General features: G+C 40.2%; 1 protein-coding gene across 5 annotated transcripts in view; it reads right to left on the bottom strand.

Annotated features, from left to right (window-relative positions):
- The window catches only part of LOC105928198 (disks large homolog 5), a 49,571-nt gene extending 27,508 nt beyond the window's left edge, over nt 1-22,063 (bottom strand). For 2 of the 5 annotated variants that reach the window (XM_036141892.1, XM_036141895.1), the window contains exons 1-13: nt 21,337-22,063; nt 12,660-12,746; nt 10,097-10,265; nt 8,592-8,735; nt 7,099-7,270; nt 5,056-5,312; nt 4,575-4,887; nt 3,610-3,840; nt 1,881-2,065; nt 1,647-1,772; nt 1,344-1,476; nt 1,115-1,239; nt 825-1,000 (exon numbers count right to left, since the gene is read on the bottom strand). In XM_036141892.1, the coding sequence (XP_035997785.1) occupies nt 825-1,000; nt 1,115-1,239; nt 1,344-1,476; nt 1,647-1,772; nt 1,881-2,065; nt 3,610-3,840; nt 4,575-4,887; nt 5,056-5,312; nt 7,099-7,270; nt 8,592-8,735; nt 10,097-10,265; nt 12,660-12,746; nt 21,337-21,634 (2,416 nt within the window). In that variant the 5' untranslated portion in view covers nt 21,635-22,063. The remainder of the gene's footprint in view (nt 1-824; nt 1,001-1,114; nt 1,240-1,343; nt 1,477-1,646; nt 1,773-1,880; nt 2,066-3,609; nt 3,841-4,574; nt 4,888-5,055; nt 5,313-7,098; nt 7,271-8,591; nt 8,736-10,096; nt 10,266-12,659; nt 12,747-21,336) is intronic. The other 3 variants (XM_036141893.1, XM_036141896.1, XM_036141894.1) reach the window with 2 other exon arrangements.
- Nucleotides 22,064-22,725: the final 662 nt, after the last annotated feature.

The following is a 22,725-nucleotide window of genomic DNA, read 5'->3' as shown; positions in this document are numbered from 1 at the left end:
TTTTACCATCTGAGGTTGAATCTCTAAAATCAAATCCCGCCTACCTTAGAGTGCCCTTGAAAGGGCAATTCATTGTTTTGTTACATCTAGACTGGACTACTGCAACTCTCTCTATAATGAGATGGACGGATGACTGCTGCGCTGTCTGCAGCCCGTCCAAAACGCTGCTGCCTGTCTGCTGCCCGGTAATGGGTGACATGAGCATATTACTCCCAGATTTTCCTCCCTGCACATTTTGGGATTGTTTTTAAGATTTTAATTTTGGTTTTTAAAAGTTCAGACGCTTAGGAACCTCCTTACATATCGGAGTCTTTACACAGGCGTGTTCCCAGGAGAACTCTGACAGGCAACATGTTGCTTTTATACGTTCCTTGGACTCGTCTTGTTAGCCGAGGAGACATGAGCTTCCCCATTAGCAGCCCCCGAACTCTGGAATGAGCTTCCACTCAGTGCAAGGATGTCCAGTAATATGAATGATTTCTTTTTAACTTGGCTTTTAATTCCAGTAGAGCAGGGGCATCAGGATAGTTTTCTTGGTGGTTATTGTTTTAAGTACTATCATTTTTATGTTAAATGTTGTATTTTATTGCTTATTTTATGGTTTTATTTCTTTTGTTTTATATACATGTACAGCTCTTTGGTCACTTTGGGGTGTAAAGTGCTATACAAATAAAGTTTGATTTGAGTTGTTCTATCATATATAATACAATAAACATTTAGGTTTTAAATTTGGAAATTCTCACAGGAAATTAATGCTTTTACAAAGCACTTTAAAAAGAACTCTATAACTTTAGATGATTTCTATACTGGACCAAGAAACTGACCTTTGTGTCCCGCCAGGTCAATCTGGATTGGAGTGATGATCCGTCCTCCAAGGGACTTCCTCCTTCGAACCACCATATTGATCACTCCATCCCTGCTCAACACAGCTTTGAGAACCTGCTTTCTGTCCTTATTGGTCAGATCCACATCATTAATTTTCAACAACCAGTCGTTCACCCTGCACAGTGAAAATTCTTCAATCATCTTTTCAATCGTTCAATTTCTTTATTTGATCATAAAAAAATATATTTATAATAATATCTAAGTCTAAAGTGGTGAAACCGCCATTTACCTTAATCTTCCTTCTGCAATACTTCCTTTGTCCACCTTGGAAACAAATATCCCACTATCTCCTGGTAAATTTGGATCATTTACACATTCAGCAATATCAAAACCAAGTGCTTTCAAATCCATATCCTAGAAGAAAGATAAAATGAATTAATTAAATTACCCATTAATTACTGAGCATTTGATTAACTTGCTGTTTAACTTTATAAATCTAGAAATAAAGCAACTCTTACTCTACGCTTTTCCAACTCTACAACTTCTGTTTCCCACTCTATGGAGTCTGTGTCTATGGCCGAGTCATGGGAACTATGAGCCATTAGCTGGCAATATCTGGCTTCCATCTCCAGCGTGTTGTTCAGCTTTTCTCTGCAACAAAACACAAAACGTGTGGTCCTTTAAAAATTATGGTAACAATTCCTTGGTAGCCCAAAAGATACAGAGAGATGAGAATAACATCGTAGTACAAGACAGATAGTGCAGCTAATAAGAATACATCTAGAATGGGGAGAATAAAGGGAAAAGGGAAAAAGACACACTTTAGTTCTTTGAGTTCCCGAACTGCATCGTTCTTCTGCTTCCTCGTATCATCCAGATTCCTCAGGGCATCCGCTAGATCGCTCACAGCCCTGTCCCTCTCTCGTCTCAGGTTGTCACACAACGTCCTGTGAAGGAAAGAACGTTATCAGGCATCACAATGAAATACTTTTATTGAAATCTTTGTGCTGACGAGCAGAATAAATATATCTCCACGTTTTCAACAGAGTCTTTACCGGATGCTCTCCCTCTCTGCCACGATCTTGTCCCTCTCCTGGAAGGCCCAGTCGCGTCGACATTTGGCAACCTCTGCCTCTTGCAGAGCCTCTTTCAGCTCCTGAGAAATGGCCTCGTACTGCTTCCTGAGAATCTCGATCTCTTTGTTGGCACGCTCCATGTCCAGGGTGGCAGAGTCTTGTTTCTGGAGACAAGGACAAAAACATCAGCCGATAGAGAATCCTGTCCAAGGTTTCAAAGAATATTCTGCTGATCATTCGGGCCCTTAGAATTGAACAAAAGGCATAAAAGCACATTTAAGTTCCAGGGTATTTGCATTTCTGTAATTTTGTATTAGAAGTTCCCTACTATAAATATCTGATTGATTAATCCACTGATCTGAAATATTTAACATTAGGATCACATCATAATTGCAATGTCTTGTTATCTAACAACACTGCTTAAATAGCTAGCTTAAATTCAATGTTAATTGCAAGCAAAGTTCTTATTTTGACACATTCAACAAGGATGCGGCTTTAAAAAAGCGTCTCAAACCCCTTTAACATTGAGATCGTCACATTACAACCACCAACTTCAATGTAATACATCAGAAATGTATTCACAGATCAATACAAAGTAGTGTATAATTTTCAAATTTATTTGCAAAAGGGAAAAAGGCTTATGAAATTGTTTCCTTTACTCTGGAGAGTATCAGTAAACAGATTTTATTTAGTGTGTTCAAACATTTCAGTCTCTACATGTGAAAAGCTGGAAGAGACATATCCTAAAATACTTGCAGCTGTAATTACATCAAAAGTTGCCTCTGCAAAGTTTTGTTTCAGGGTGGCTGCTTGTGCAAACTGCACTTTTCAAATTTCTACATGCAACAAAGTTTGAAGAACATGTTTCTCCCCCCATTCACATTGCAATGATGTGCTACTTTGTGTTGGTCCTACACCATAAAATTAAAGTCCGTAGATATTTGGTGGTCGTAACAAAATGTGAAAAACCTATATACATATGTATGAAAAGCACTGTGGACTGGATCATAAACAGCTCCAAAGCTTTTCTCAGAGTTAAATGTTTCATCCTGCATTATTTGTGGATTCCTGAACAATGAAACTCTGTTATTAACATACTCTAAGGGCAACTAAGGCCAAGAAAGTCATTTGTGAGTTCCCAAAAGAAAACACTTTATGCAACTTTGTTCATACATTCTAAAAATATAGGTCAGCAAGCAAAAAAAAAAAAAAACAAGCACACTCTTGTGATTTATAAGAGAATAACTCATAAATTGGATTAAGTAGAGCAGTACAAGGGTTGTCAGACACAGAATGAATGTAAAGGTCACTCAGTCTGCCTCGTCTCTTTCTAAATAAATCTCCAGTAGAAAGCCTGTTAAGTGTATTGAGAGGATAAATTAGGTCTACAGCTAAATCAGACTTCACTGTGCTGTTCATTTCTCACGCAGCGATAGTTTTCTTGGGCACTTAAAAAGTCAAATGGTTGAGGCTCCTCATTTTAATTAATGGCAATTTTCCTAATGCAGAAGTCTGAGTTAGACTGTAAATAATCCAACAATTACTGAAAACAGATTCAAGGGGGATGCATGCACTTCTGAAGACGATCAATGTGTGGAGAGCGCCCAGCTTTACTTTGAATACATTGAGATCAGACTAGAGGATTATTGTCAGAGATAAATCAATCCTACCATTTGGACTGATAAATCACATCTGGCTGTCTGGGTACCTGTCTGGCCTGGTAATACTCCCGCAGCAGTTGATCCCTTTGGATGATGGCTTCTGTTCTCTCCTTGCGGGCCACATCCCTTTCCTCGCGCACCATCTCAATGTCCTTGCAGGCCTGGTTCAGCTCCTTCTGGGCCTCAGCCTTATCCTTTACCTCATGACAGTATTTCTCCAGCAACTCGTTCTTTTCACAGATAGCTCGGTCCCTGTCCACCAGCGCTGAAGACAGCTCCTTCAAATTGCAAAATCATTTTAAGTTCAAATTGTAATAATTTCTCTGAACTTTACAGATTTAGCTTCACTGAAAACCAGGGTTCCTATACAGTTTTCCATGTTAAAAGAGTTCTTAGCCTTCTAAATAAATTTAAATCATAAAATGCTAAAATTCCCTAAGATTTATGGCAGGTGCTATTTCTAGAGCTGGCCGGCTTTAAAAGGGAACCTGGAAAAACTAATTGTAGGGGAGGGAGGGAAGGAAGGGCAGACAAGTTAGGAAGAGAAGAAAAACTAAATGTACAAAGGGTAAAGAAGGAATGAACAAAAGAAGGATATAATTAAAGGAAAGGAAAGTAGGACACTAAGAAGGAAAAACAAGACAGGATTAAAAAAAGAAAATCAAGGGAACAAGGAAAAAAAGGGAGGTGGAAGGAAAAGAAGGAAGCAAGAAAGGAAGTAAATAAAAGGAAGGGAGGAAGGAAATAAAAAGAAAGGAAATAAAAAGGAAGAAAGGAAAGAATCAAGAGCGGAAGGAAGGAAGGAAGGTAGGTACGAAGGAAGGTACACAGGAAGGAAGGAACGAACAAAAAAGGGGAAGGAACCAAGGAAGGAAAGAATGACACCCCGTTTGGACAATTCCCCCCAAACTCAGTTTCTTCCTCCATTCTCATCCAGACCTGGAAAACTCATTCCAGACGTTTTAAAACTGCACACAGACTCTGGTAGAATCCCCCACATTTCAGCTCTTACTTGTTGTAAAGCCTCCAGCTCCTCACTGGCCACCCGTCTCTCTGAGCAATTGTTCTTTAGCTTCGCCTCCGCCACCTCTAGCCCCGTCTGGAGCCGGTCCACCTCCTTGATCACCTGGTCCCTCTCGCTCATGATCAGGCGGTACTCGCTGATCACAGAATCCCGCTCCTCCTTGAACTTCTCGCAGTCCTTTACGGCCTTCAGCTGCTGGGTCTTAAGTCGTGTCGTCTCCGACTGCAGCCGCTCCAGCTCTCGCTGTAGCTCCAAATTCTGGACTGTGGCCTTGGAAAGCTCATGTTGAGTGTTGTCGAACCTGAATCAAAACAAGGGTTTCACACCAGCATACATTTATGGTTACAACGTGTAGAGTACACAAGTCCACTCAGGTACTCAAGTACTCTGTGGAATAACTGTGCAAAGGGCAATAATCACGGTATTTAAGGTTAGCTTTTTAGTCGTTGCCTTAATTCTGCAGCTTTACCTTTGAACAGACGTGGAGAGCTGCTGCTGATAGTGGACGGCAGCATCCCTCTGTTTCGACAGTATATCCAGCGTCTTTTGCAGTCGGTGATTCTCTTCCTCTAATTGGTCCAAACGGCTCAACTCTGCGTTCTGACTGGCTGTCTTGTCGTTGTAGCGCTTCCTCAGAGCTTCGTAGTCGCTCTTCATTGCCTCCAGTTTATCCACAGCTGTTTCGTACAGCTTGTTCAGGACATCCGATGATCCTTCTCTCATAACCTGCAATTTAAAAATCAGAGAATTATCTAAACTTATCTGAAAGGTTACAGCAGAAGTGCTATCTTTTCTTCAATTTGAGTAAAGACTTAGACAACTTTATTATCATTTTGTATGTACAGAGTGCATACAGAACGAAGTTTCGTTGCTTACAGCTTATGACAGTGTAATGGGATTGCAGGTGGAATAGGACAACATTACAATATAAAGTGCAGCATTGATCAAATGAAACAATGCAGGAGAAAAACAGTGTGCAGAGACTGTTCAACCATTGTTTACGTGGAATAATAATGGTACAAAAAGGCATTTGTATGCAAAAGTATCGTGCAGAGTAGATTTCAACTTTTTAATAAAACATAGATGCCATTGTTTTTGTTAAAGTCTTAACTGATATTAATGTCTTGGAACGGAAAGGGAAAAAAAGTGCCAGGCATATTCATACTCCTTGATTTAAATTCATTCTGTGAAATTACAACCGCAAACATCAATGTGTTTTAGCGAAACATTATGTGACAGACTAAGTGTGTGTTATTTGTATCTTGGAGAATCTAAAACCTTTAAAAAAAAAAAGTTTTTTCCTCACATTTCTTTGCAAAATAGCTCAAGCTCAGTGCAGTTAGAATCAATTAACATCAATTTTCCTCTCTTATGAGGTTCTCAGTTAAAATTAGGTCTGGGCTTTACTGGACCACATGAATAGTCTTTGGTGGTAACCATAGCATTGTACTACTGGAGCCCTTTCTTCCACACGTTTGCTGCATCCCTTACATGGCTGGTGGAAAACTGCAAACAGTAATTCTTATAGCATTTGTGTTTGTTCACTAATGTTCCCTAACAAAACATCTGAGGCCTTCACATGATAGCTGGATTCACACTTATGTCAGTCTTCAAGTCAGCTAGGAGCACTGGGTTTTATCAAGGGGTGTCAGAGTTACAAGGCCTAAACACAAAAGTGTACCACACTTTTTTTGATTTTTAAAACATTTTAAAAAAGCTGATATAACTGACATGTAATAAAACTTGTGGACTAAATGACAATCATTATCTAGCAAGCAGTCAATTAGCAAAATCTAAAAGCATACAACCTGACTACTAAAGTCTACAATTTGTTCCAGACTTATTAACCTGATTGTTAAATCCTTCACTGACCGATTAAAAGAAATCTATAATGGCATTTTTAAACAAAATCAATCTAAACACATTTCAACAGAATACTTGTTTAAGGTAGGTGATTCACTAAAACGTCAACAAACAAAGATCACCTCACTTAGCTCATTTGTTTCCTCATTTGACTGAGACCAAAGTTTGCCCTATAAAGACATCAGCTCAGGTGAAATCAAGAAATGCAATTACAATCAAACTCTAAGAAACTCCCTGTAGTTATGCAAGAGATTGCTAAGATTTAACGATCCAACTTTTGGGCTACAAGGCGGTTAATTATACCAAATGCCAAGTAAAATAGCAGAACAAAAAAAAAAAAAAAGACATAGGTCAAGTCGTTTCCTTAATTTCTACAAACCGTTTGGTCGATGGAGATATGGGAAGACCTGGCCTGTCTGACCACATTTGTCTAAACAATGTCTTCTTGGAGGTAATGGCCCCAAACCAGGACCTCAGTTACATTTTGTTTCAATTGTCTATACCGAGCTAATCCATCTCTGGATGTCAAGGCCATCCAGAGGTGGAAAGGAGTGCAACAACATGCACAGAGAGTATGCACCTTTTTTCGTATTCTATGCATGCTTTTTGTGTTCTCGGCATTTATGTTTAAGTAGAAATGCTGAAATACCTGCTGGTGCAGCGTCCTCATGTCAGCCACCTCCCTCTGGTCTTCCTCACGCAGCCTCCTGAGCTCCTCGCAGGTCTGCTTCACGTGGTTGTGCTCTCTGACCAGCTGGATGTTGTGTTGCCTCACAGCCTCCAGCTCTTCTTTCAGCTGGTTGTGGTCAATCGCTAGACGTCTGCAAAGAATACTAGCAATATTAGCAAACTAAGCCTGACTGCAATGGTTCACAGTTTTGTGCATTGCCGCACTGAAAAGGAGTGTGACCATATTGTTTTACTCTGAGGTGGATAGCTTTAAACACAGATTTTTGTTTCATTTTGACAAACTAGGTAACCCTAGCCACAGGGCATTCTGGGGTTTTCCAAAGTATCTGGTTAGTGTCATCCAACTCAGAATCTTTCCATATTTATTAATAATAATCAATGAGAGTATGTGAAACTATATTACCCACACAACAAGGGCCATTTTGGGGGAATTACTTCAAACTAAATTATGTACACTGCAGAAACGGAACTAAAAATAAGTAAAATGTTCTTAAAATTAGTGTATTTGTCCTTGATTTGAGTACGTAAATAAGATGATTTGCCAATGGAATGAGATTTTTCCACTTAAAATAGGAACAACTCATCTCCATCATATTATTTCAAGTGCAGAATGTCTAATTATCTTATTTTAGGGGTCAGAATACTCACTCCATTGGCAGATAATCTTATTTATCTGCTCAAATCAAGGGTAAGTACAATAACTTTAAGAACATTTTACTTATTTTTAGATCCTTTTTTGCAGTGAAATAAAACTAAATATCTCCTTTAGCCTGAAATCAGATGTTGCTAAATATAATAATATATATAATAATATAAAGGAGACACTTCAAATAGTCTTGCAATGTTCTTTTGGTAATTTGGTTGATAAAAAAAAAACAAGTAAATTAATTAATTAGCCGTTGCAGCCGGTAGACACAGAAACTAAACAAAAACAAAAATCATAATTACTGCCAGCTATTGATTTAATCACAGCACAATACCAGGTATGAATGGGAGTTCCTGCTGGCATGGCGCGATGCCCAACGGTTAAATGCAGGGACAGACCAAACAGTGAAGAGCAAACAGGCCCAGAAGGAGCGGCTTAAACATGGCAATAATCCTACATCTGTCCGTTTACATGGGGGGCCAGCTGTCGGCCGCACACAGTTTGGGGAAAGGGTATGGCATCATTAAATCACACAAATGGACCAGGCTTTCCACCAAGTCCACTCCGGACAGCTTATTCCACAGACCCAGAAGCACTCAGTTTGTAGCTCTATCCACATGGCACAGATCCACTGCCAGGCAAAGTGTTTTATTAATGAATGGAAGGGATGCAAGTCTCTCGTTTTAACCTACTCTCTGAACCCGTTATAGACTTAAAAAAAAAAAGGAGACCAGAATCTGTCGAACCGATCTGCTGACCTGAAAATGTATACATACAACATCCCATATAGCATTATTTCCATTTACCGAAAAAAATCTGCTTTCTTCACGGCCTCCTCACACCTCTTCAGGGTGGTGCTGTGCTGGTTCTGCAGGGATTGCAGGTCCGCCATTGCCTTCATGCACTGCAGCTTTAGACGCTCATAGTCATGACCTGATCTTGAGTTCAGTCTGTTGGGCAGAGAGTCGAGAAGGAAGCAGAATGGTGATAAAATCCCTGCTGGGTTTTAGGCATTCCCGTTACAGAAAAAGATAAGCATGACAATCAAAATTTCTGCCGACACAAACAGAAAGTAGTAAGGAACTTGAAAAAAAAACATCATTAATTTATAACAAACCGCAATCAATGTGGATTTAAAATAAGCCGACTCCAAAATGAGCTATAACGTGAAAGAGATAAAAAATGCCACAGATGTTATTACAAAAAAGCATTTTACCCAACCAACCATAGGATATCATTAACCTGGAATCTTATGGGATGAGGGGGTAGGTAGGTTTGAACTGTTTAAGAACCTAATTCAATAACAGGTAACCATCGATGAAGATGTAGTCTACTACAGGGATTCATGTTCAGCTAAACCAGGGGTGTCAAACTCAATTTGGTTTAGGGGCCGCATACAGCTTAATCTGATCTCAAGAGGGCCACACGAGTAAACTCATTGCAAGATTAAATAGAACTAATAAAAAAGTGGACTTATTGTTGATTTTTATATTAAATGAATTTCACTTTTACACAATATATTATGAATAACCTCAGGGTTTTTAAGAAAAGTATGTGCAATTTAAACAATACTTTTACTCAGTTAAACATTTACTTGTGCATTATGCATAAGAACTGATCACAGTGATTGTACAATGTTGAAAAACATTTATTCACATTTTTTGGAACTTAAAAACACTGTCCTGCAAGACAAAATACATCAAAGAGATAAAAATTAAGAAATTATTTAAAATCAATTTTCTGCATCTGAAGCTCAGTGCTACCATCTGCTGATTAAAACACAGCACCCCTCGTGGACAATATAGGAACTGCAGATTTTCAATTAATCAAAGTACATGTTTTTTTTTCAATAATTGATTTATCATTCTCTTCCTTTTATCTCCTCTTTCTCTCACCTTTTCTTTTTTTCTTCTTGTCCTTCATTTCCTCTCCTACTTTCCCATTGTAGTGTGCATATGATTTGAGATATTACCCGCATGCATCATAATAAAACTATTCACATTCATAAATCAAGCGGAGCACTATGGCAAAAGCAGTACTGCTCCACTTGTGAAAGTCAAATCTGATGAGCTCTTTTTGGCATTAAGACAACAATTCTTATTGCCAGACAGGACACTGAAAAAAAACAAAAGATTTTCTTTTTTTTTTTTTTTTATATTTAACCACCGGGCCGTACTAAATTATTCGGCGGGCTGGCACCGGCCCACGGGCCGTATGTTTGACACCCCCCTGAGCTAAACTAATTAAATTGAAGCAGTTCCTAAACGTTATTTAAAGCCATTTTACTGTGGATTGGAGAATTGACGTGTACCTGCATTCCTCAAAAGCGTTTCCAGGCGAAGGGAGGGCCACACACTTGAGCAGTTCATCCCTCTCATGGGTCACTTGTCTCAGCTGAAACAGCACCGCCTCCATCTTTTCATTTGCCTGATGTACGTCGGCGTGGGCAGGCAAAGGGGAAGAGGCTTGACCAGAGGTACCTGAGAGAGTCAGCATGTTACTGAAGGAAAGAGCCGTCCACATAGTGCTAATGATGGCGCAATCTATGTTATAGGATAAAACTGTATAGATAACTGTTTATTTAGATTGAGAGCTAGAGAGACAATAAAAAAGGCAGCAATTGTCCATTTATTTTGTTTTCAAAGACTCAGATATAATTATTTAACACATTTATGTGATTGCATTAAATCCTATATATTAAGAACCAAAGATACAATACATTTACAGAGTCAAGTTAGCAAAATTCTCATTGCATTTTTGACCCATTTTTTGAAAGCATAAAAATAAAAGTTCACTTGAACGTGCAGCAGGAAATCTTGTGTGATCCAGCTATGTATGCACAGCTGGAAGGACAAACTGATGGATAAACCCGCCCCCAAAAAAAGAGATGGAGACTGGATAGTTGAACTATTTAAACAAGATAGAGTAGGGGTCTTCATCCCTGGTCCTCATAGCCCACTGTCCTGCACGTTTTAGGTGTCTCCCTGCCTCCACACATTAACACGCCTCTGGAGCCCTCCATGGATGCTGAGGAGATTGTGCCATCATTTGATTCACATGTGATGGAGCAGAGAGTAGGGCTGCACAATATATCGCAAATTTACCGTTATCACAACTTCCCAGAATGCAATGTGCATACCTCAAAGAACCGGCTAGAGTGCAGCAGGTGTCAGCTAATTAAGAAACTACAGCCAAGTTGTTTCATTGCCAAAACATCACTAGTCGGACAGAGGGAACCTTTAAATTAAAACCTTGTATTTGAGATGGAAATGATGAAGGTTGTTTTTTTTAGTAGCTGGATAGACTACTCATTATCTGGGTTCTATGGTTGCTATTATCCAAGACTTTGAATTGTCCTGTTCCTGAAACGTGCTATACAAATAAACTTGCCTTGCCTAAAGCAGAAAGGCAATAACGCTTTAATTCTCTCCTGTACTTATCTCAAGTTATATCGTTATTGCAGCATTCCTAATATTGCATATCACAACTTTTACTAATACGGTACAGCCCCAGCAGACATCTAAAATATGCAGGACAGGACAGGACAGTGGGTGCTGAGGACCCCTAGGATACAAATATGTATCCATCCTATTATCTATCCAATTTTCCCCCAAACCTGGAAAGTACCTTGTAGTTAGATAAAAACCATACACAGCTGAAACCAGATACTGATATTAAAAAACACACCCAACCTTTTATTTCCCTCATTTTTTTTTTTTTTTTTTGGTGCTTCAGTGCCTGTTGCAGCAAAACACCCACACAACATGATCCGGCCTCCTCCGTGCCCCAAAGTAGAGACAGTTTTCTCAGGCTTGCAAGCTTACCCTTTTTGGCATCCAAATGTATTGTATGGCCCAACACTTTATTTTTATTTCATCAGATCACAGGACACGTCTCCATAGATGAAGGCATTTGTCCTCCAGTTCATTTACAAACTGCACTGTGGCTTCCCTCTGGTTAATAACAGGTTTTGTACCAAAACATGTTAATCTCTGGAACAGAGAACCTGGCTTCTTCCAGGACATCAAGCTGGCTAGACTTTCTTATGGTGGTTACGCTTGCATAAAATTATTTGAACAGATGAATATGATAGCTTCCGGCGTGTGGAAATTGTACCCAACGATGAGCAAGGCGTGTGAAGGTCAACGGTTCTCTTCCTGACGTCTTGGCTGATTTCTTGGGATTTTTCCATGATGTCACGCGAAAGCAGCGTATGAGATGTCTTAAAAATACATTCCCTGATGTGCCTCCAATTACTTAAAATGTCGTGAATTAACCTATCAGAAGCTTACAAAGCTATGCCATCATCCAGGCTTTCAAAAGTAATAAATGTCCCAATAAATGTTCATGTCTCAGAAAAAATAAAAAAAATTCTGCAATTCAAACAGAACCAACAGGAAAACCGTAGTCTGATTTAATCACAGACTATGAAAGAAGTATTTTACTGTTTTTAAACTATAGTGTTGAGAAAAAAAATAATTTTTTCTTAGAGTCTTAGAGTTTGATTGTCATTTTTGGGACTGCAACATCAGCTAGGTATTGGGCTTCATGATTTCCGGCACAGTTGTTCCAGCCCAGATTTGGCTTTTCCCCCCCAGCAGCATGTGCTGCTCAAATCCTCTGTCCCTGGGAGAATGACCAAATGAACCAGCTCTGAGTGTCTGTGTGTGCGCGCATGGTGGTAGACCGTTTCTAAATCGTTCTCACATCTGTCTAATCACTTGCATGTGCTCACAGTCTAAATAGCAAACAACCAGTCACTGGGTATCATTTGTGAAACTGTGGTCAGTTCTTCAGAACAGGCTGCTTTTATCTGGAGGGGGGGAGAAGGCCTTCTTTCACAAATCCTTACGCCTTTTAAACGTGTAACTCACCAGGGGTGCCACACTCACCCAAGCTGCTGAGCGAGCTGCTGCTCTCCGAGTCCGATGGCATGGTGGACAGAACGCTGTAAGTGGACCCTGTGGGGCGAACAAAAACATTAAAGTCAGCTCCGTGGCTGCATTATGGTCCTATGATTATCCTCGGCATTGTGTGGCACATCAAGGCTCCAAAGCTTGGGTTACAATCAGGAACCTTTAGTGGGGGGAGAAGAAGAAGAAAAAAAAAAAAAAAAAAAAAAAAAAAAAACGTCCAGCTGGAGGAATAAAAGCTGGGACTTTCCCCAACTTTGGATGACAAGCCTGTGGGCTTACAGAGTGTAGCTAATTATCAGTTGGGCAAGAACCTTGAAAACAGACTCGCCGGGGCCCCAAAGAGGCTGCAGTCTTTGAGCTTCTTCTTTTATCTCCTCTGACAACAACACACCATCCTCCCTGTGAAGGCCCTTTTATAAAGTACAGTGATTTATAATTAACCGGAATGAAAGAAGAATACTTAACATTTAAAGAAGACTATGAAACTTGACTACCCGATGAAGCCGAAGTAGGTTGTCTATAACAGGTAGTTTATATTCAGGTATTGACGAATCACTTGCTAATTTGCCTTTGAACAAACCCATTACATCTCAAATTTTTATGCAATGGGTAAAAAAAAAAAAATAAATAAAAAGATATACATTATGCAGTACAGTTGTGGTAATCAAAAGAATGTCTGTTTACAAAAAAAAATTGTAATTTCAATAATTTTAATATTACGATAATGTTCTCAATGATTAACTGAAAACTTTGATTATTTTCTTACATTTTATTCAATCACAATGCCCCCACCGTTCTGTGTGAGATGTTTGTGCCTACGGCGTTAAAAATATGCTTCAAGTGAAGGCATCAAGGTCAGTGAAAGTCTACCCAACATACCGCACATATTATTGGCTTGGAGAGCTTGAATGGACGGCACCTCAAATATGAATTCCTTGCCAATTATTACCTTCCGATTTGCTGGTCTAGCCTCCTTTCATGTAGTCTGGGCTTTAGGAGAGAACATTTGTTTGAAGACAGAACAAAGGAGCATTTGCAGTTCCAGATCCAAAGTGAGGAACCACAAAACATCCAACAAACTGCCCATTTGTGCCAAGATGCAGCAGTGTGAAAACTGCTCACCTGCGACCCGTTCCCGGACCGCAGTAAGGCATTAAGTCTATCTTTGGTGGTGGTTCCGGTGTTGAATACTCATGGGTTAAATTGGTGATGTAAAATGTAAGCCCCCCCCCCCAAAATCTCTCAGATTAAAATGAGAATTAAAATAAATGGCACCATAACTTTTTTTGGCTTTCGAGGATCCAATTGGATTTATTCTCAACCATTAGGTTCTTAATAAACATTCCCAATTATAGTTTATGGCGCCCATTTTCTGTATAACCCTCTCTCGATAGGCAGTGTGTGGAATTTGTTCATTAATTTTTCAGCTTTGTCGTTATTTCCTTTGGTTTTTAGCATCAAAACATCAATAGTGTGCAAAAGATTAATAGATTTGATTCCTAGTTATTGGTTTGTATTAAACTTTATTTTGGTGCATCATTCATAAAGCTTTAATTTTCCGGGTTGAACATTGTCCCCCACTTTAATATTAATCCTAATAAAAATATGAATCTCTTCTAAGTGCAATTATAATCTCAATAGAAAGGTACAGAAATCATAATTCAGATGTTTTGGGTGGCTTACTTGTTTATATAATAGTTTAAAGTAGTTCATCAACACTACATATTACAACTTTAATTACCCCCCCATCACATTTGTCCTAATCTGGGATTTCTTTTTTTTTTAATTCAAATAAAAACTTGTTCAATAAAGCAAAGCTAAAACAGGACGTAAAAGCCCATCAAAATGAGCTCAGCTGTTTCCATCCAACTGTAGATCAAATAAATGATATTAAAGTGTTACAGACGGCTGGAAAGTTGGTGGCTGAGAGGTTTAGAAGGCTGGCGTTGATCGAACAACGAGCGCTGCACATTTACTGACGTCTTACTTGGCGGAGGAAAGAACAGCTTATAGTTTGGTTAAATCAGCATCTTCCATCCGTGATGTGAAGCACTCCAGTGTAGATCTAGGGCAGCCAGGACCATGACAAACGATTCTATTTACCCAAGTCACAGTATGCCAAATAAATCCCTGGCTGGCTGGGTTCCCTCTAACTAACGGATACTATGAGCTGAGACTACATGGAGCCAAGCTAACATGCTTCACTCTTTTTTTTTCCTCCTCCCAGCGAATGACAAAAAAAAAAAAAAAAAAATAAAGAAAGGCTGATGTGCCTCAGGAATCGTACCCTCCCATGGATCAAGCTCTTTTTGTTCTTGCTCAAGCTCGGGTTTCCCATGACTTTGACAAGGTGTGCTTGTGTCTGAGCTGTGGAAGGTTTATGACTTTGACCACACTGTAGTCTGACACTTGACATTAAACTGCTTTATTTAGGTTTAACCACTTAATGAATTTGTCTATTCTGTCTTAACCAGGTTTTTAATGTGGCTTGGATCAATATTTTTGCAGGATTTCTGAAACCCTTAAAAAGGCTGTTTACATGCGTGGCAAATCCTTAACCATTTTAAGAAAAGTTGTGTTTCTTATAATATCTTGCAATGTTTTTGTATGTGTTCTTCTGTTACTGGTTTGTGATATGTTCTGCTTCCCAGCCCCCCGTTGTGTTTGATTTGCTTCCAGTGATATTTGTACACCTGCTTTGGGTCATTTGTGATTGCTTGATTTGTTGCTGTACTCTCTTAGAACTGCTGAAAACACAGAGCGCCGTTGAAACGTTTCCACGATAAAAATGAAAACTGGTCAATGAGCTCCAGCGTTTCCTGGTTTCGCAAGCTTGACGTCCTCCAGCTGTGCAGCAGCTGATTCATCCACAGTTTATTGGAAAAGTGCCAACATTTTACAGCAATATTTCACATTTTGAAGCAGTTTCTCAGTCAGCCAAGTATAAACTGAGTGGTCAATTTAAAAAAAAATAAACGCTTCAACAAGCTACTCTTTCCCTGCTGAATGAAAGCATATCCACAGCATGATGCTGCCACCACTATGTTTCTCCAGAAATGGTGAGTTCAGGTTATGCGCCCCTTAGCCTGCGTCAGTGTACCATGTTAACATTTTACCAATCAGGCTGAACGCATCTGGTTTCACAGGACTCTAGAGAAAAGACAATGCCTGCCAATGTAATGCTGTCTTTTCTAAAAGATGTGACAGAAGGCAACCCAAGGCTCTCTCAGAATGACACTAAAAGTGTGAAAATACTCAAATTTATGACTGTAAAACAGAGCTGCACAATAAATTATATAAAATATAAATTATAGCAAAAAAATAAATCATCTTAAAGAGGTTTCTACAGGAAGAAAGAAAATCATAGAGTATCCAATCAAACAAGATCTTAAAAAGCCTAATGACCACATTAAATAAATTAAACATGGCCAAACACTTTCTAAATATTTCAGGAGAGTTAAAACTTGTTTCTATAGCAAGTGCTTCTCAGCCCCCCACCCCCTCCCAATAAGAAGGTAATGTTATTACATCTGAGACATAAAGCAATCCTTCTAAAGGAAACTGTGGAACAGTAAATAAAACATCAGCGAAAATGGGACATTTATTAATCAATCCCTGAATGAGCACCAGGAAATGTTCCTTGCTGGGCCACAGACTGGAGTCTTGCTTATTTGGGATGTCCGACATAATCAGGAAGTACAGAAAGTGAACCTCTCAGTGAGAAAGTCAGTGAGGGCATTTTCTGCTAAAATTAAAAAGCAATGTGCACTTCCCACTTCAACACATACACAGTTTAGATTTTTACAAAAATAAATTATTGATGACCAATGCTGGGAAAAAAAAAAAAAAAAAAAAAAAGACCAAAAACATTCACATTAATTATTTACAGCAGCGGTCAGGCAGAAGAGTCAGGTGAGTTTTATTTATACCATCAAATATCTCAAGTTGCGCAAAGGCAATTTGCTATTGAAGCAGAAATTAGACTAGTTGTATAGAAGGCTTAGAAATAAAAACACACTTTGTTTTTCACATCAAATGCATTTAGATCCACAGGAATTATTTTTTTTTTTTTTACTTAGCCATGTCACCAGGGGCAGTAAACCCCAAAGGGTGTAGTTATATGCCACGTTTTCAGTACTTTGACCTAGGGGTGGACAATAATTCAATATCAATATATATTGCAATATAACTTTATCCTATAAAAGGGTAATGACATTTTTCATTACCTTAAATATGGCATATTTTTGGCAATATAAATATGGCAAAAATAATTTTAATACGTTTGTACAGGGATCTGTTGTGGCCATTCTTGGCAGTCTGAGGCTTTTATTTTGTTTATATCGACGCTGTAATATTGTATCGATCGAAATTAAGTTTTGGTCATATTCTACAGGCCTAATTTGACGTGTTTAAATATTTTAAAATTACATTTTGTTATACAGACAAAAAACAAAAACTAAATATATGCCATTTAGTGAAGTCTAAACTCAAATTTATGCCTAAATCATAACACTGAACCATAGTGATGTTTACAACCAGTTCTGAATGCTTGCATCCCTTTTCAAACAGAGCCAAAGCATCCCTGTCGCTTGAACTTGACTCGATCTATGGTAACTCTCAGTTTAGGTGGCAGAATCTACAACTATTAAAGTTGCACTCACAAAAAAAAAAAAAAAACAACAACACTGCTCTTTATGTAATGGTGGAAGGTGAAACCATTGTTATGTATTGCATGTACGGACCGAAGCAAACATGTGGAAGAAGGTGCTCGGGTTAGATGAGGTCAAAAGTGAACTTTTAGGCACGTTCATGTTAGGAAACACTTCACAAATAATCCTCATGGTGAAATACAGCAGTGGCAGCATGATGCTGTGGGGGTACGTTTCCTTACAAATATGGAAGACTGGTCAGAATAAGTTTTAAAAATAAAACGGCATATTTTGAGCTTGCCAAAATGCACGTGGGCAACTCCCCAGATGAACAGCGGCTGGTGCTCTGATCAGATGAGACTGAAATTTAACTTTTCAGCCACCAAGGAAAACGCAAAACTAACACAAGCCCTTACCCCAAGAACTGATCCCCCCAGTGAAACACGGCGGTGGCAGCATCGGGCTGCGGGGAGGTTTTTTCAACAGCAGGGACTGGGGAACCGGGCAGAGGGAAAGATGGATGGCGCCAAATACAGAGATGTTCTTGAGCTCAACCTGGCAACTCTTCCTGTGATGAGAGACTGATCTGTGGCGGAGGATCACCTTCCAGCAGGACAATGAGCCCAGGCTTACTGTTAAAGCAGCACTCCAGCGGTTTAAGGAGAAACCTTTTAATGTGTTGGAAAAGCCTAGTCAAAGTCCAGATATCAATCCAACTGAGGTTCCGTGGGTAGACTTGAGGGTTACAGTTCTCAAGCAAAAGCCATCCAACATGGAGGAACCGGAGCAGTTTAGGCTTGAGGCAAAGGCAAAAATCCCAGTGGCAAGATGTGGCGAGCTCAGAGGCTGGTCCGAAGCAACCTGCAGCTGCAACTGCTGCAAAAGGATGGCTCTGCAGAGAACTGACTTTAGAGGGGGGTGAAGAGTTATGCATGCTGACGTTTTCTGTTATTGCCTGTTTTTTGTGTGCTTCACAGTTAAAAAAAAAAAAAAACACCTTGAAAGCTGTTGGCATGTTCTGGAAGTTAAACGCTGCAAACTCTCAAACCATTTAATTTTTTTAGCAGATTGAGAGGCCACAAAAGATGAGCGATGCCCAGAGTTGAATACTTCCGCAGGTAATGCAATGTTGCAACAGCGACGAGTAAAGCTGCCGGGAACTAATAGCACCAGGGATATCACGAACAAAATGCAGACCCCCCCCAACCCACACAGATCCTGCTGTTGAAAATAAATCCCAGGTTTCTCTTTTTGTAGTCTGAAACCAAGTTAATACCCGAGCCATGATACACACCCTGATAATCTGCGCCCGTCGTGTTATTGTTCCTGATGAAAAGGTGGGAACAATGCAAAAACAATACGGGTTTTACTGTCAAACCCTGGAGCAATGGTTATATAAAAGCAGCAAATATCTTAGCCCATCAAATACATGTAGGCCTTTTGGGGGGGCGGGGGGCGGGGGGGCTGTTATATGGGTCATATTCAAAATTTTAGGGACTTTTTCCTACCTTACTAAACATTACAGGGATGATATTTGAGAAAGACCCAGGGTTCACCAGAAAGATGGGTTTGGATGTGCTCGTTTTATTTGGGGGTGGGGGGAAGGGGGGGTTCTGACTCATACACGCATAAAATGTTTTAAATGTACTAATGGTAACCGGCGTAGGGCTTCCAAACGAAAAGGCCCGTGTTACGGCTGTGCAGTGGAGGAACCTGTCTGCCCAGTAGCAAAGGTTACCTTAGCACATTTGCAGCTTATGTGACTACCAACAGGAAGATGCGCATGAAAGCACGTGCTCCCTGGAGCTGAGAGGCGTCGTGGGATCCCTTAACGATCCGACAGTGCATCGCAGCACAAACATATTTTCAGATGGCAAATTAACATAGCATCATTGAGCAAAAAAAAAAACAAAAAAAAAAAAAAAAAAAAAACAGATGTAGTTCTTATACAACTACACAGATGTGTAATTGCACACTGAATACATTATTTAACATCCTCCAATTGGAGTTCACCTTTCATGATACAGTAGCTAATGCTGAAGTAAGCACCCAGCAGTGGAAACACTAGATGTTCTGCAAAGATGCAGCGAGGTAGACTGCTGAGCAAGGAGCACGCACCACTGTGAATTATGCTGCGGAATACAACAGGAGCGGGAGATAAATCAAAGCCTTCTAAGCTTGGGCAGAGTTCGCAGAGGCATTTCCAAAACGCAAGATCTTTTTTTTTTTTTTTTTTTCTTACAGTTTTAGGAGAAAGAACGTCATCAACGTCGGTTGTGGAGTGATCCAAGGAACAGAACAGATTGAAGATGTGCTCTCCCATCAGAGAATGTTCCTAAATCTTTCCTTTTCCCCCCTCCTCTTCTACCTTCTTGTTTTAGTGTCCATATAATATGAAATAGTCCCTGCATAAATCATAATAAAGCTACTTGCATGTATAAATCAAGCGGAGCACTATGGCGAAAGCGGTACGGCTCCGCTTGTGAAAGTAAAAATCTGTCGGGCTCTTTTTTGGCATTAAAGACAACAGATCTTATGGCCACATTGCCAGACAGGACACTATTTAAAAAAAATAAATACATTTTTCCTTCATATGTTTTTTTAGGTTTTTGAGCAAAAATGTATAATTCAAGCTGATGCTTAAATGACACTTCTAAATTTTGTGGTATGGTGGGGGGGGGGAAAGTCAGCTAAGGTTGGTGTTACAGGCACTCCATATACCGATGCCACTGGTCCTTGATGCAGCTGCTGGAGTACGACTCCCAACCTTGAGAATTTGGCTGCACGTCTTCCCCTTTTCATGCCTGGCTCACGTCCTTTCTGATGACTGAATAAAAAAGGGCTCAAGAGCCACAACGTCCTTACAAAAACCGCTTTAATCCCTCTTGTAATTGTTTCGTTGGGCTTTAAACCGTACAGGTATCGTTGTCCCACAGCAGCCCGGGAGTTTTTCGCTGTGTTTGGAGCTTAACCGCCGATACAAACATCTGTAACTTTGGATAATCTGCGTGCAAATTAACATTGTGCACGCATGCTTTGACGAAACGGCTCCGTTTTTATTGCGTCCAGAATAATATTCATGCTACTTAAAGCAGACTCTGATTTCTTCTTTTTTGATTGGAACCAACACAAAAAACCGAGATCGGCCACAAACTCTCTGATCGGTACATCTCTTGTGGCACGGCTATCGCTGCTGACAACTAATAGTGACTATTCGGTCATAAGGGTTGTGATAGTTTAGGTCCCCACAAGCTGAAAGCTGTTGAAATATTATTGGTGTTCAAACCACAGTGTAGATATGTTTTATTTATAAAAAATAAAAAACATTATTTGATACAATTTGATCAATTTTAGACCAGATAAAGTGCCTTGCAAAATTAGGTATTCATACCTTTTGACCTTACTTCGCAGCCATAGGCCTCAAAGCGTTTCAGGTTTTTCGGAACCCCAACAAGTTTTCTTTCAGGATTGCCCTGTATTTATCTGCGTGTATTTAAAAAGCAGAAAGTGAATAAATGTATACTTTTTTTTAAAGTGAATAAACAAAGTGACAGTGCAAACCGGGCCTGCAGCAGCACACATCCCACCGATGCCCTTCATTGTTGCACACATTTAATAGTTAGCTCATTCATTTGACTTTGACAGTGGGGGTCATTGATTTTCCTCACACAGACAACTCAGCCAGTCCTGTCACTGTATCGACTGGTTGAATCTAGTTCTTTTTAGGTCCATTAAGTAGCTTTCACAAAAGGGCTTGCAGGGGGTTGGGGGGGGGGGGGGGGGCTTTTAGTGACATAATAAATGTAACACATAATAGTGTGAGTGTATAAATCATATGCTGGCACAAAAGGTGGAGTTATCAGGTTGTCCATAAGTCTGATTTACTGTTTTAAGAAGAGTTTGTAAACAGTTTCCTATAAATATGATTGCGTTGTGGCGTTTAAACTGTTTCCGGCATCGTGGGTTCATTTTTTTTTTTTTCTTACCAGCAGTGTGATCCACTGGCCCGACGCCATCCAGCAGCAGGCAGCGCAGGTGAGGGTGCGTCGCCTCCAGAGCCGCGCAGAACTCCGCGAAGCAGTCCCTGTCCTTGCTCATCAGGACCTTCAGCAGGAGGTCCACTTTGTCGGAACCGGAGACGCAGCGGTGTCCCAGCTCCAGCAGCTCGGGCTGGCTGAGGGCGCCGCGGCGAGCCAACACGTCCACGACTTGCTCCGGGTTCGTGACGGACTCCAGCAAGTTCTGGTAGTGTTTCTCCAGCAACTCTTTATGCTGGAGCTCCATTTTCCTTCCTCCCCCTCCTTCTCCTCCTCCTCCTCCTCTCCACTTCGAAGTCTCTCGCCGTGTTAAGTCGACCTCACTTCGGGCGAGCTACTGAAAACAGTCCCGCTCGACCCACACGGGACGGTTCTCACCCCGAAATGAAGGATACACAAGAAGGAGCCATGTTTGTTGCCTCGAGCTGTTGACAGAGCAAAGATGACAACACATTTTTTTTCCCTTCTCCCCCTCCTCCGACGCCCGCCGCTCCGTCCTTCGCGAGAGAGAAAAAATAAATAAATAAACCTCCCTGCTACTTCAGGCTGGACTCTGCCATGCTACGAAGTGAAATTAACCCAGAACTTAAGCTCTGTGAGCATTTTTGGAAACTGTAAAAACAAAACTACCCAACATCCCTGCCTGCGACTCCAAACTCCGCCATGTCTCACCGTGGAAGTAGCCGCAGCGCCTCTGCAGCCAATCATATTTCTCAGTCATGGACATTTAAGGTAAATGTGGGCGGGGCTTAGTTCCCAAGAACACCTGGATCCCCCGCCTCTGTAATCACGGATATTACAGTAAAACCAAACTTGGCAACGTTGTGTGGACACACGACACTTATTTAACGCTCGCCTTGCAAAAGCATTCACACCCTTGAAGTTTTCCCCGTCGCGTTACTTCCACAAACTCTAATGCATCTTATGTGAGAGACCAACACAGAGTAGCGCCTAATTACGAGGTGGAAGAAAAACTTTGAAACGATACCAAAAACTGAAAATGATTGAGGCTGTTAGTTACACATAATAGCCACAGTAGTGGCAGCATCATCCTGTGGGGACGCTTCTCTTTAGCAGGGACAGAGCGGGTTTAGGTCAAAGCTATTCATTTGTTAGAATATGGTCCAGTCAAAGTCCAGGCATGAATCATACTGAGAATAGGGGTGTGCAATTTTTGCTTTATCGTCATATTTAGTGGTATTTAGTGCAACGAGGATAAAATTGATTATATGAAAAGTATTAACCACTTTATTTGCAGTCTGTTTTAGGCAACCACATGGATGTCACTGCATGCCGGAAACACAAACACTGCTCTTAAAGAAACATTTTAAAACAGAC

The sequence above is a fragment of the Fundulus heteroclitus genome, chromosome 10, assembly GCF_011125445.2.
Source record: "Fundulus heteroclitus isolate FHET01 chromosome 10, MU-UCD_Fhet_4.1, whole genome shotgun sequence".
Classification (NCBI taxonomy): Eukaryota; Metazoa; Chordata; class Actinopteri; order Cyprinodontiformes; family Fundulidae; genus Fundulus; species Fundulus heteroclitus.
Note: the sequence above shows the minus strand (reverse complement) of the source record. Positions and strands in the feature narration are given on the sequence as shown.